Genomic DNA, 13474 nt, shown 5'->3' with positions numbered 1-13474 from the left:
TGATGTTATGGTATCAATACTACTATATAATAGTATTGATACTCCTTTGAGTATCAGTACTATTTTTGTTTACTGCAATCTGAACACATTTGTAAACACTAGGCAGTATCGATAATGCCATGAGAGTATTGATACCTCTCTTACCTTTGGTATCAATACTTAAAGAACATTATCGATACTATTCATGCGGTGTCGATACTATAAGAGCAATATTAGTATTGTGTACCCAGAAAAATAATTTTGTGATTAAATTCAAGTTTTATGGACTTTAAATTATTTTTGAAAACTTTGAATAAATTCAATTAAATCCAAAAATATTTTATCCTTAAATTTTTTATATCAAAATAGGTTCAATAGTAAAGAAATAAAATAAGGATCTTGAATTGAAATATGTCCAAAATTATAGATGTGAAAATAATTAATATGATATTCAAGTGAAGTTAAACAAACTTCCAAAGCATAGACTTTTAGTCCAAACACCTAAAGGTGTAATGCAAGTGAGATATAAATGAGTAGTCATAAGATATATAATGCGACTTGAATCATAAAGACTTTAACTTCATGGTGGATGCAATTACTTTATTAATGTGTCAGTTACGAAAAACTTTATAATGCATATGATGATTTATGGATCCATATATAATGATATTTATCCCTGAAAGATAAAAATAAAATTCCTAGGAAATTTGTACAAATATATTTGCTTAAATATTTAGATGGAATGAATCGATCTAATTGTGTATGGTATACCTGAATTGATGAGAGCCTACTTGCTCATATGTCTTTATAAAGACATCAAGATCAAACTATGATAATTATTGTATACTTTGAATTAGAACTCCTTAAGAGCTTTAAAAATAGAATTCATGAATTGTTTCAAAGTATCTTGATTTCTAAAAGAATATTTGAGATAAAGAATCTTGAAATCAAGTTTTGTCTTGACCGGTAGGTTAAATACTTAAATTAGATCAATTGGAAAGACGATACATCAAAGGAAACATTATTTTCTAAAGTTTTCTCCCTCGTGATCTTTAAAAGGAGAGTAATGTAAATATTTGATGAATATGTACAAGTGGAAGTTTGAAAATATACATTTATTGATGTATTGTTTACTTGAACATTTGAAGATTTTATTCAAGATTGAGTTGTACCATCCAAAGATCTTAGGTGATATTATCATGAGGGGGAGTAAATAAGCGTTGCACTCTTTTTCGATTAATCAAGGTTTTGACCCACTTTGTTTTTCTGGTAAGGTTTTTAATGAGGCAACATGTTATACGTATTAAAGATATGTGTACTCTTTTTCCTTCATTATTTTTTTCCCACGGAATTTTTATCTTAGTAAGGATGTAACGGGGCACGTTATCTTTAAAGACATCCAAAGGGGAGTGTTATGAATATTTATTTATGTGAATGTCTATCTCTATCTCTATTTATAAGATATGTTTTAATATACTTAATTATTATGATTGTAATATTCATTAGAGTTAGAGTTATATGTAATATATACTCCTTATGCTTATAAATATGGAGTTTAGAGAAAGCATTGTACACAACTCATATTGAGATAATAATACAAATCTCTCTTTATTCTTATATCTCTTCTTCTTCACGTTCTTCTTATTGCTTCATTCTCTTATTTCATAACAATCATATTTTTTTTTACTTTTAAGTAATTAAAATAAATTATCAAGTACTAAATTATTTATTTAAGAATGTTAGTATTAACTTATTGTAATAAAATGTAAATACATGATCAATAAAAGAAATTAAATTTTAAAGTTCTTTTTCAAGGCAAATGGTGGAGCTCATGCATTGGTAAGGGTAAAAATATAAACTTTCTTCCAAACAAAAAGTTAGAAATGAAAATGTTATAAATCCTAGTTTTTGCAGTTGGTTTGAAATTGTTGTTTCTACTGCATTTTCTTCAATTTTTTCTTGTTTGGCATTGATTTTGCGGTCAAAATAAACCTTTTGATTAAAATTACTTGTAGATAGCATTACCAAACGCACACATGAGTTTGATATGCAAAAGTAGTAGCTACAAATCACTTTTAAATGGGAATTCTTTATTTCAGATTTGTATTTCATGTTAATTTGTGTTTGTAAAAAAGTGAATTTTTTTCTTTTAAAGCTAATTATAATATATTATCTAAGTGTTGACAAATAAAGTTAATCATACAAAATAAAATTTTGGGTAGTAAATTTACTTTATAATCATCCATATGAAATAATTTTTATTTTTTTAAATTATCAAATCAAATATGGAGATGATCTTTTAAATGAGAGAAAATGATATTAAACAATTAAATTATTATTATAGGTGATACAAGTGGTCATTAAATTATTATCAAAGGTGAGTGGTTAACTAGTAGAATAATATAAAAAGAGAATAAAACATGCACCACTTTACTATTCATCATATTGTTAATATATATAGAGAGAGAGATTAAATTTGGATTACTTTCAATTTAGGTTGTTTTTTATTCGAGTTGTTTTTAGTTCAAATTACTTTCATTTTGAATTACTTTCAGATTTTAGGTTACTTTCTGTTCATGTCAAATTAAAGACGAGTCCATAATGATCCAGATAAAATTTTGATCGACTTTAATTTAAATCGAGTATGAATCAGATTTCAGATTAAATTTAATTATTATATTTGAGTTTATATCAAATAATGAGTCGAATAAATCAATTTAAGTAATCGAGTTTAGGTCTAGTTTGTGCGATCAAATCCTAACTTCTTTATTTTAACCTATAAGGCACGTCAAAACCAAACTATTTGTCCAACGAAGTGGCTTAGTTGCTTAAAAGACGTAATTACAGAAGTACCCATTCCATTTATATTTTTATAACGTCCCTTAAGGTTAATTCGGGGCATAAACTAGAGAAATTGAAAAACCCCTGATTTATTATCCCACTCTTTGCACTTCTCCATTATTGAAAACCATAGCTCTCCTTTTTCTCATCCATCAAAAGAGTAAGCCCCACAATGCCGCCCAAGTTCGATCCAACGCAAGTCGTGGATGTTTTCGTTCGCGTCACCGGCGGCGAAGTCGGAGCCGCCAGTTCGCTGGCGCCGAAGATCGGCCCACTGGGTCTCTCTCCCAAAAAGATCGGTGAAGACATCGCGAAAGAAACCGCCAAGGACTGGAAGGGTCTCCGTGTAACCGTCAAGCTCACCGTCCAGAACCGTCAGGCGAAAGTCATGGTCGTCCCGTCAGCCGCGGCTCTGGTGATCAAGGCGTTGAAGGAACCCGAGAGGGATAGGAAGAAGACCAAGAACATCAAGCATAACGGGAACATCAGCCTGGATGACGTCATCGAGATCGCCAAAGTAATGAGGCCGAGGTCTATGGCTAAGGATCTGAGGGGGACGGTGAAGGAGATTCTGGGGACGTGCGTTTCTGTTGGTTGCACCGTTGACGGGAAAGACCCTAAGGATTTGCAGCAGGAAATCGATGATGGCGATGTTGATGTTCCTCTAGAGTGAGAATGCTTGTTTCCTTGTTATTAATGCTATTATCCCGTTTTCCGCTGTTTAGTTTTGTTTAATTTTTAGGGTTTTGGACAATTTGCGGAAATTTATTTTATCAGTGGGAGGTTTATTTTGATGTCAATTTAGATTACTTTGAACTATTATGGATCCTCAAATCGCTCTAGATGTGATGCTTATTTATATTTTAAAGTTTTCTTATATTGTTTCCCATATAGCCTATTGGGTGGAAAATGCTAGCCCTGCTAGTCTTTCTGTTTGGCAAGTTAGAAATTGATGGGAAAATGCCAGTGTTTGTTTTCCTTCTTGGTAAGTCGATCACATCGGTTTGCTGGTTATCAATGTGCGAATTTTCTTGTATTATGCTTCAAGATTGAGATATCTTCGAATGGTTGCATTTAGGCACTGTGACAAGATTTGATTGTTCAGTTTGCTTGAGGTTTTGGTTTTTATGAAAAATGCTAAATTTGTTAGGTTATTTCGGCTAATTTTATCGTACTAGAAGCATGACTAGGACAAAAACTTTATTTGCAATAAAACCATGTATTTATAATTTGTGAAAAGTGAAAACATTCACAGCCACTTTAATACTATTTTCTTTGAATTAATAGACATAAACTAGAGGCTTTTATAACTCTTCCAGTTCCAACTTATATCTTCATAGTTGTTCAGGTTTAATTCTATGGATTTACTTCTGTTTCTATCTAAATCACACAACAGATGCATCCCGATTGGTTGTTTATAGGATTAGGGTTTAGTTATTTGTAGAAGGTTAAGAAAAACTCGTTCTTTTTGGTTCTTATTCTTGGAAGCAACTACTACTTGTTGACATGTTTTCAGCCCTTATTAATGCTATAAGTAGATGCTATGAAACATTGTTTATAGGATTGGGGTTTATCTCGTTATAGAAGGATTGGGGTTAGTTCTTTATAGAAGGATTGGGGTTTATCTCGTTATAGAAGGATTGGGGTTAGTTCTTTATAGAAGGATTGGGCTTTTTTTGGTGTTGTCATAACCTGAAATTGGGGGTTAAATTTTATTTAATTATTTTAAAGATGATAATTGAGTTTTTGGTGAAAATTCAAGGACTGATTAATCCATTTTAATCCTCTAAACCTAGGTATATGTACAACTTTTAGACACAATGGAAAGCTTTTTCTTTCCTTCTCACAGTCGGTTCCTCTTCTCCCCTCTATCTTTCCTTTCTTTTCCTGTGTATCACTTCATCGGAGGCCTCTCACCGTCTATTCTGATCATCATTTGCTTCACTGCCCATGTCAATGTTTTCCTCTAGTCGAGGCAAACAAAATCCCAACAGTTTCATCCCTTTTTCGGTCGTCGTCAACGATAGTGAGGAGAGGAAAGTTTTGGGTTTCTTAAATATGGCACATTTGTTGTTCTCCGTAGTGAACCAACCTCAGCGACTTGATCTCTACTGAGCGTATGCAAGTAGACTCGGTTTCGTCTCAACCTGTTCATATAAATCTTGACCATCCGACTGGAGTTACGCGTAAAATGATCTATCATTGAAATAGTAAATCTTTTAAGTTAGAATATAGGTTGTTTTGGGTTATTAATGTAGTATTTTGAATTTGTTGGTTCTAACACAGTTGAACCTAGTACTACTGGTCGGGGGAAGGGTGTTTAGCATTGGTGCTACAGCCTGCTAAAGGTGTGTATGATATGCCGTGAATGCTATATTTTCTTATATGACCGCATAATCATGCGAATGTAATGCCTTATATAACTTGAATATTTATTTTTCATGTTCACCGATGTGTGCTTTTGTCGAATACCGAACTATGATTATACTAATGAGCAGAGCATAATAAGCCAAATATGTTGTGATTGTCTCTCTTTTATATGAACATACTTATTATTCATACCACTTAGTATTTTGCATTGCGATGTGATAGTGTTACAGAAGTGATCGAGTTACCGACTAGTTCATTCATTGGGATGGTAAAATGATCTATCATTGAAATCATAAATCTTTAAAGTTAGAATATAGGTTGTTTTGGGTTATTAATGTAGTATTTCAAATTTGTTGGTTCTAACACGGTTGAACTTAGTACTATTGGTCGGGGGAAGCGTGTTTAGCTTTGGTGTTACAGCCTGCTAAAGGTGTGTATGATATGTCGTGAATGCCATATTTTCTTATATGTCCGCATAATCATGCGAATTTAATGCCTTATATAACTTGAATATTTATTTTTCATGTTCACCAATGTATGCTTTTGTCGAATACCGAACTATGATTATACTAATGAGCAGAGCATAACAAACCAAATATGTTATGATTGTTTCTCTTTTATATGAACATACTTATTATTCATACCACTTAGTATGTTGCATTGCGATGTGATAGTGTTACATAAGTGATCAAGTTATCGACTAGTTCATCCATTGGGATGATAAACTCAATAATTGTGCAACGATTTGGTAAAGTGAATTAGGTTGTATTTCATTGCATTCATACTGTATATGATGTGCTATGAGTTCGATATGTCTGCTTTGTGAATAAAGTGTGATGCTTGAATGCTATTGTTTACTTTTATGTTGATTGATTTGCACTTAGACGACACAATGAGCTTTATAGCTCAACCTATAGTTTCCTTTCCCTTTGCAGATTTTCATGATCGATAGGATTGTTCTAGTATTTGGAGGATTGACTAGCGATACTGTAATAATTTTCACTAAATGGTTTTTTTAGACTACTATTATATTTTCTACCTTTATCGGATTTGAGGTTTGTTTCACATTTGGACTTTTGTGACATAATCTTTATGCGGATTTTGGATTATTTTTTGGCATGAAATTGTTTATAAATTTATGAATTCATTATTATATTGTTATGATATAGTTGTCTATACTAATTTACTTTATAAATCGTTGTGAACCGTCAACAATTCTTAACTAAAGGTTACATTTTTATAAATTGTTAATAACATGATCTTCGGGACTTTGTAACGACAACCCTGAGTCTAGGGGTTACATTTAGTGATATCAATGCACAGTTTGAATTCTCGAACTATGAGACTCTAAAAGGAATTTCAAAAGAAAATGATTTTTACATATGTTTTTGGATGGGAATTGTTTTTAAAGTTTTATGAGTATTGAATTTTTGTAAACAAATTATTATGATTATTATTTGAGCTACTTTTAATTTGAAATTCTAGTATAATGTTAGCGATCAAGTATTTTTTATGTAGATCCCTAGATTGATAGCATGCCTCCTCATAGAGTTAGAGGTACTCCTACACCAGCTCGTGGGGACGTAACGCTCGGGGTCGTGGAGGTTGATCGAATGTTACTATGCCAACCACTAAAAGTTGTGTATGTGGTTATGGAGGACGAACTACTGACGTCAATAGAGATCTTTCCGTTCTGGATTTTGAGGCAATCGCATCTGAGGAGGAACAATATACTTACGAGATTGATCCTGCCGAGTCGAATGAGGATCAGCATGTCGCTGAGACCGGGGATACTGTTGTGATAGATAATGCATCTGTTGGGCATGCGATATTGCATATAATACGTAGGTCACTGATGATCAAACTGAGATTGGGGATACTGTTAGGATAGATGATGCATCGTTGGGCTTCCGATATTGCGTATGATATGTAGGTCTACTGATGATCAAATTAAGAGCTTGAGGACACCTATTTCCATGAATCTTCGAGATGGTAGAGCCTCTTACTTCCATTGTATGTATAGAGCTGCACCGACGGTAAGTATTGGTTAGAGGATATTGCGTGAGTGATGGGTGAGATAAATTATCCTGTAAATCAGAGACTTAAAGTTGTGGTTTTTCTATTGAAAGATAATGCACAACGTTTGATGGAAATCTATCGAGAGAACTTCTTGATCAGAGCAATTGACTTAAGAAAGTTTTCAAGAGTTATTTTAGAGGCGTTATGTGGGTACATATGTTTGAAGGAGCGTCGACAAGAGTTAATGGATCTCAGACAAAATGATATGATGGTGAATGATTATGAGATATAGTTTCTAAGGTTAAACAAATATGCATCTGGGTTGGTTACCACAGAGAGTGATAAATGTATTTGGTTCGAGAAAGGCCTACGACAGGACATCCGATGACAGTTGGTAACTCATCATGAGAGAGTATTTGATAAGTTGCTTGAAAATACTAGAATCGCTGAACATATGGAAGTGTTTGAGAATGAATAACATGGTCTAAAAGCATATCGCTCAGCCCATCAGTAATGACCGAACGTCCTGGTAAAAGGGTTAGGCAAAAGGCCCTTCAACAAGATAGTTCTGAGTTCAGGTCTACAGCTTCAACTGTCCCTATTGTTAGTGTTGATGGTTCTAGTTTCAGAAAGTTACCTACTTGTACCTATTGTAGAAGACGTCATAGGGGAGAGTGTAGGGAGAAGACAAGTTCTTGTTTTCAATGTGGTTCAGGATCATTTCTTTAGGGAGTGTCTACATCCACTTATTGGATCCTATGCTCGCACTCAGTCGCAAGGTTCTGCTCAGACACCTTCTAGAGTTCAGAGTCAGACTTGGCTTGTTCCATCTGGATTCATTTCAGGTACTTCTAGTAGGGGACGATCCACTCAGAGTGGGGAATTAGCTAGGACTCCGGCTAGACAACCAGCTTTGGTTTATGAAACTAGAGCTTATGATGGTCACGTCACATTAGATCAGTTAACATGTAAATTATTTATTTTGTTTATGAAATTTTTATAATGAACACTATGAATATCATAATTTTAGGAACCGAGTTAATGATCTCTTGTCGTCAAATCTTGCATTAGAGGTGTAGCCGAAAGATGACTAAGTGTAGACAACCTATTGCTAGTCTGGTAAATTTTGAGGACATAATTTCTTTGAGGGGAGAGTTGTCATAACCTGAATTTGGGGCATAGATTTATTTAATTATTTTAAGGATGTAATTGAATTTTTGGAGAAAATTCAAGGACCCTTGAGTGATTAATCCATTTTTCCCTAAACCTAGGTATAAGTACTTTTTAGACACAATGGAAAACTTTTTCTCTCTCAGTGTCTTCCTCGTCCCCTCTTTATCTTTCATTTTTTCCCTTTTTCCTTTGTATATCACTTCATCGGAGGCCTCTCAGTGCCAATTCCAGTCGTCATTTGCTTCACTGCCCATGTCAACATTTTCATCTTGTCGAGGCGAACAAAACCCCACTGGTTTCATCCCTTCGTTGGTCATTCTTAGCTAGAGTTGGAATGAAAATTTCGGGTTTCTTAATTATCATACATCTATCGTTCTCTGTTGCAAACCAACCTTGGTGACCCGATCTCTCTTGAACGCTCACTAGTAGACCCGAATTCGTCTCAACCTGATCATATAAGTCTTGATTGTCGAACTAGAGTTACGCGTAAGATGATCTAACCTTGAAACTATAAATATTTAAAGTTAGAATATAGGTTCTTTTGGGTTATTAACTTAGAATTTGTAGGTTATAACGCTGCTGAACCTAGTACTATCGGTGGGGGTGAAGCATGTTTATCTTTGGTGCTACAACTTGCTAGAGGCTTGTTTCTCGTTTAGTGTTATATGTGTTTGTATTAAGAGATACATTATGAATGTCACATTTTCTTATATAATTGCTTAAGCATGCGAATGTAATGACTTGTATTATGTTTCATGTTCATCGATGTATGCTTTTTTTTTTTTAATATCGAACTGGGTTGTATTTCATTGCATTCATACTGTATATGATGTGCTATGAGTTCGATATATCTGCTTTGTGAATATAGTGTGATGCTTGAATGCTATTGTTTACTTTTATGTTGACAGACTTGCACACGCTGAGCTCTATAGCTTACCCTATAGTTTCCTTTCCCTTTATAGATTCTCATGACCGAGAAGATCATTTTGTTACTCAGAGGATTGGCTAGCAATATTTTAAAATTTTTACAGTATGATTATTTTCAGACTACTCTTATATTTTCTACTTTTATCGAATTTGAGGTTTGTTTCACATTTGGACTTTTGAGACATAATATTTTATGGGGATTTTGGATTATATTTTCGCATTCATTGGTTTATAAATTTATAAATTCATTATTATATTATTATATTATTATAATATATCTATTTGTACTAATTTACTTTGTAAACAATTGTGAACCATTGACGATTTTTAAATAAAGATAACATTTCTATAAATTGTTAATAATGTGATCTCCGAGACTTGGTTGTAACGATTAGGCCGGGTATAGAAGATTACATGGATGATGCTATATAAATCATTTTTCATTTTTTGATAAATTTTTCTGAAAAACAAATTTCAGATTCTATTTTTAGGAAAACAAAACATATTATAGAATTTATAATTTATTATCTTGTTTTTTAAATTAATTGTTTATTATAAAATTATATCAGATAAAATTTTAAATATAATATTATAATTCATTAGCTTGACTGAACAACTAAAAAATAATTAATAATACATAATCTTAAACAATAATATTATCTAACTGTATTACACAATGATATTATCTAAGTGCATAAGATGTTAGAAAGAGGAAGAGCTGAAAAAAGTTGTGTTTGTATTTGATAACAAACAGGATCTTCCAAATGCAATGGATGTTGAAAAAACTGATAAGCTTGGTATCTATTCCCTTAACAACGTCATTGATACTAGGAGTGTGCAAATCCGACTACGGGTACCCGCAACATTCGAGTCGGTTATTTTTCAACCCATATCCCAACCTGGATGTTGTGAGTACCCGTTAATCGGGTACCCGGATGTTGTGGGTATTCGTTAATCGGGTACCCAGATTTTGTGGGTATCTGGTACCCGATTTTTTTATTTTCAAATTATTAATTTAAAAAAATATATACATAAATTTAAATGTTCGAAACTTCAAACTACATACTCCAACATCCGAACATAAAATTTAAAAGTACGAAATACAAAATCTAATAATCCATAATATAAATAATTATATATATAACTAACTGGGTACTCAGATAACCGAAAAACTTAAATTTTGTGACCTGGACCCGACCAGAGAAATGTCAGGTCGGGTACCCACCTGGTCGGATAGTTTATTTTTTTTAGAAAATTACCTTTTTTTTAAGTCCAGATCGACAGATCGGATCAACTGGATCGGATAGTTTTTACACACCCCTAGTTGATATATCCAGAGTAAAAATGACACGTCTGATGAGAGACTTCGAATATGACGAAAGATAATGATTGCTCAATAACAGAGCTAGAATAACACCACATCACTTTTTCGTCAAATCTCATATCTCACTCTATGTTTTTTATTACCTTGTTCCAAGGATTTGTCTTGACTAGTTTAAATCTACCTACATCGCACGCCTGACTTTAGTAGGTAAGTCTCCCAACAAAGATTTTCTATATACACAAGGACAAACTCGAAACTTTACTTAAACAATATCAAATTACTTACCACTTGAATCAACCCTTGTTGGATTATATCTCACTCTTTGATACATCTTTTCATACTCTATACTCCGCATGAGATCCTAGTAAGTAACCGATGACTTTAGCTGCCAAAGGTAAGCCTCTTATTCACCAAGTTTTCCCCAACACTCTCCAATTCTTGATGCTCATTAAAATCACTTGCAACTCTTTGTTATCAAAATAACTTTTGTTCCAACATTGAATGGCTTTAACGAGTCTGCCAAACCATCGTAATTCTCATTCTGAACATTGTCTAACACAAGCAAAAAGTTTTCTCAGAACAACTTATCCTTCAGCACAGCTTGAAGATTATCTAATGTGGGAACTATACAACACAGACTGAAAATCGTCTGAAAAATTTTCTTCGTAACCAAAGTAACATTAAAATCCTTCGAAACACATTCAACACCTATGATCGAAAGACTTCTTTACGTTATTATCAGAATAAATAAGTCAAGCAAGAATCATCTTGCCAATGCCACCAACCCAAATATGTGAATCATCGGAGCTTCATTCTCATTCCTATACCGCAATTCAAGTGTTTTGGCCTTCTCATTTTTCCTACCACAAACAAGAAGCAACAACTATAATGGACAGTCCATCTTGTAGTTGTAAGCCAAGCATATAATCTTAATATTATAAGAATGAAACAAAGTAAAAACTAAAAATAGATGCTAAGAAAGATAATGCCTGTAGTTAGAAGAGCATCTGTAATTACTGAAATTGTTGATGTAGAAATAACAAAAGTAGCAACTGACAAGGACCCAATGTAAATAACTGTTACACGGGCAACGAAAATAGCCAAGTAAATAATTGTTACACGGACAAAGAAAATAGCCAAGAAGCCTCTTGCAGCAGTCAAAGCGATGGGGAAAGGATGATAACATTAATAGTCGCAACTAAAAAGAAAAGCATAAAAACAGGCAACCTTGTCAAGGTAAGAAATGTAATGGTCCCATACTGTAGATGTGTTGGTAAAAGAAATCAAAGGATTCCAAAGAATGTAAATTAAGGGCACTATCAGACAAGAGAAAATGGTAGACATAAGAGAAACAGTTCGGGATATGTAATCAAAGTCTGGTAAGATAGGCAAGATTTGGGACATTGTTCTTATAAAGATAAATACAACCTACCATATTGTTATGATGGATGTTGAATTAGGGTTAAAGATAAGGGAATTGGGGGAAAATCAAAGAGCACTCGAGAAGGGTTAGGGATTTGTCAACATTTGGGAATTGGGATGCAGGAGAAGGATATGGGAAAGTACCTTGAGGTCAACATGGAGTCAACCCAAGTCATATTGGGTCAGGAATAAGAGGCCCGCTAGAAGAAGCCACCTGCAGTTACCTGTGGATCCAAAAACAGAGAAAGCGTGGTTAATGGATCCCAACTAGAGAGTAGTCCAATGAGTGTCCCTGGCCTGCGACCTGCAAGAGCCAATTCAAGTTAGCCAATTCAATTTATCTTATGAATGAAATAGCAAATTTTCTTTTTCTCCAACCCTATCTCTTATATGAAATCCTTAAATTTCTTCTCTATTCACACCCAATCGTGACAAATTGGCTTCAGAGCCAGATTCTGTCAATAAAAACTAAGTAAACCTCCGAAGAATTAGCCTATGGCAAATGATGCAAACGTGGCTGCCATTCAACAAAAGGTAGATGGTATTCAAAATCAATTAGAGGAGTTGAAGGACGACTCCAAGCCTCTAAAATGGTGGGAGGAGAAAGAAATAAGATTGGACAATTTGGAAAAACAATAGAAGGAGCATCATAATTCTTGAGGCAAATCTTATAGTTCTTAAAAGGGGAAAAGTGGAAGTTGATTCTGAAAAAGTTGTGACCCTTGACTGATACATGCATCACAAGGCTCACATCAAAGGAAGAAGTAATAACTCTTCCAAATGATCCACTCGTCCAAGCATTGGAAAAGAAGACCAGAATAATAGCAGACTTGAGAAGACTTTTTGAATGGGATCCTGATCTTATTTGGTCAATATGTCTTCTGGACATACAACCGTCTGTCTCTTATCCTTTCAACGGTTCTTGAATCGCATCAATCCGATATTGGGAACTCAAGATATGACCATTTTACTGAAGATGGTGCATGCAGGAAATCCTATACGGGATTAATACGTTATTTTGTAAATATTACGAATTTTCAATATTTATATTGATTATTTGAAATATAATTTAATATAGGATGATTAATTATCTTTTAGGATCAGATTTATTATTTTATTAGGAATTAAGGTTGGGTTAAAACAATATTTTTAGTTATTATTATTTTATTAGGAATTAGAGTTAAAACATGTTTAGTTTATTATTATTTTATTTTTTAGTTATTTAGGACCTTTAGAATTCAGCCCCTATATAAAGGAGGCTTCATTCAACTTTGTAATTGAGATTTATTTGATTAATAATACAACGAGAGTTCGTTTTTGCAAGTGCTGATTGCCTTGTGCCTTCGAAGCTTCTTCTCCTGGAGTTCTTTCAAGTTCTTGTGAGGGAGATTAATCTTCACACTCCAATTTGCCTTTTCA

The 13474-nt window shown here is 33.6% G+C and overlaps 1 protein-coding gene across 1 annotated transcript; it reads left to right on the top strand.

The window, feature by feature from the left end:
* Nucleotides 1-2923: 2923 nt before the first annotated feature.
* LOC120128744 (60S ribosomal protein L12-3-like) lies at nucleotides 2924-3616 on the top strand. The gene has a single exon (XM_039146376.1). It carries the CDS (start codon nucleotides 2993-2995, stop codon nucleotides 3491-3493), a length of 501 nt encoding a protein of 166 aa, XP_039002307.1. The 5' UTR covers nucleotides 2924-2992; the 3' UTR covers nucleotides 3494-3616.
* Nucleotides 3617-13474: the final 9858 nt, after the last annotated feature.

This window comes from Hibiscus syriacus, unplaced genomic scaffold, assembly GCF_006381635.1.
Source record: "Hibiscus syriacus cultivar Baekdansim isolate YM2019G1 unplaced genomic scaffold, ASM638163v2 tig00001644_pilon, whole genome shotgun sequence".
In the NCBI taxonomy this organism is placed as follows: Eukaryota; Viridiplantae; Streptophyta; class Magnoliopsida; order Malvales; family Malvaceae; genus Hibiscus; species Hibiscus syriacus.
Note: the sequence above shows the minus strand (reverse complement) of the source record. Positions and strands in the feature narration are given on the sequence as shown.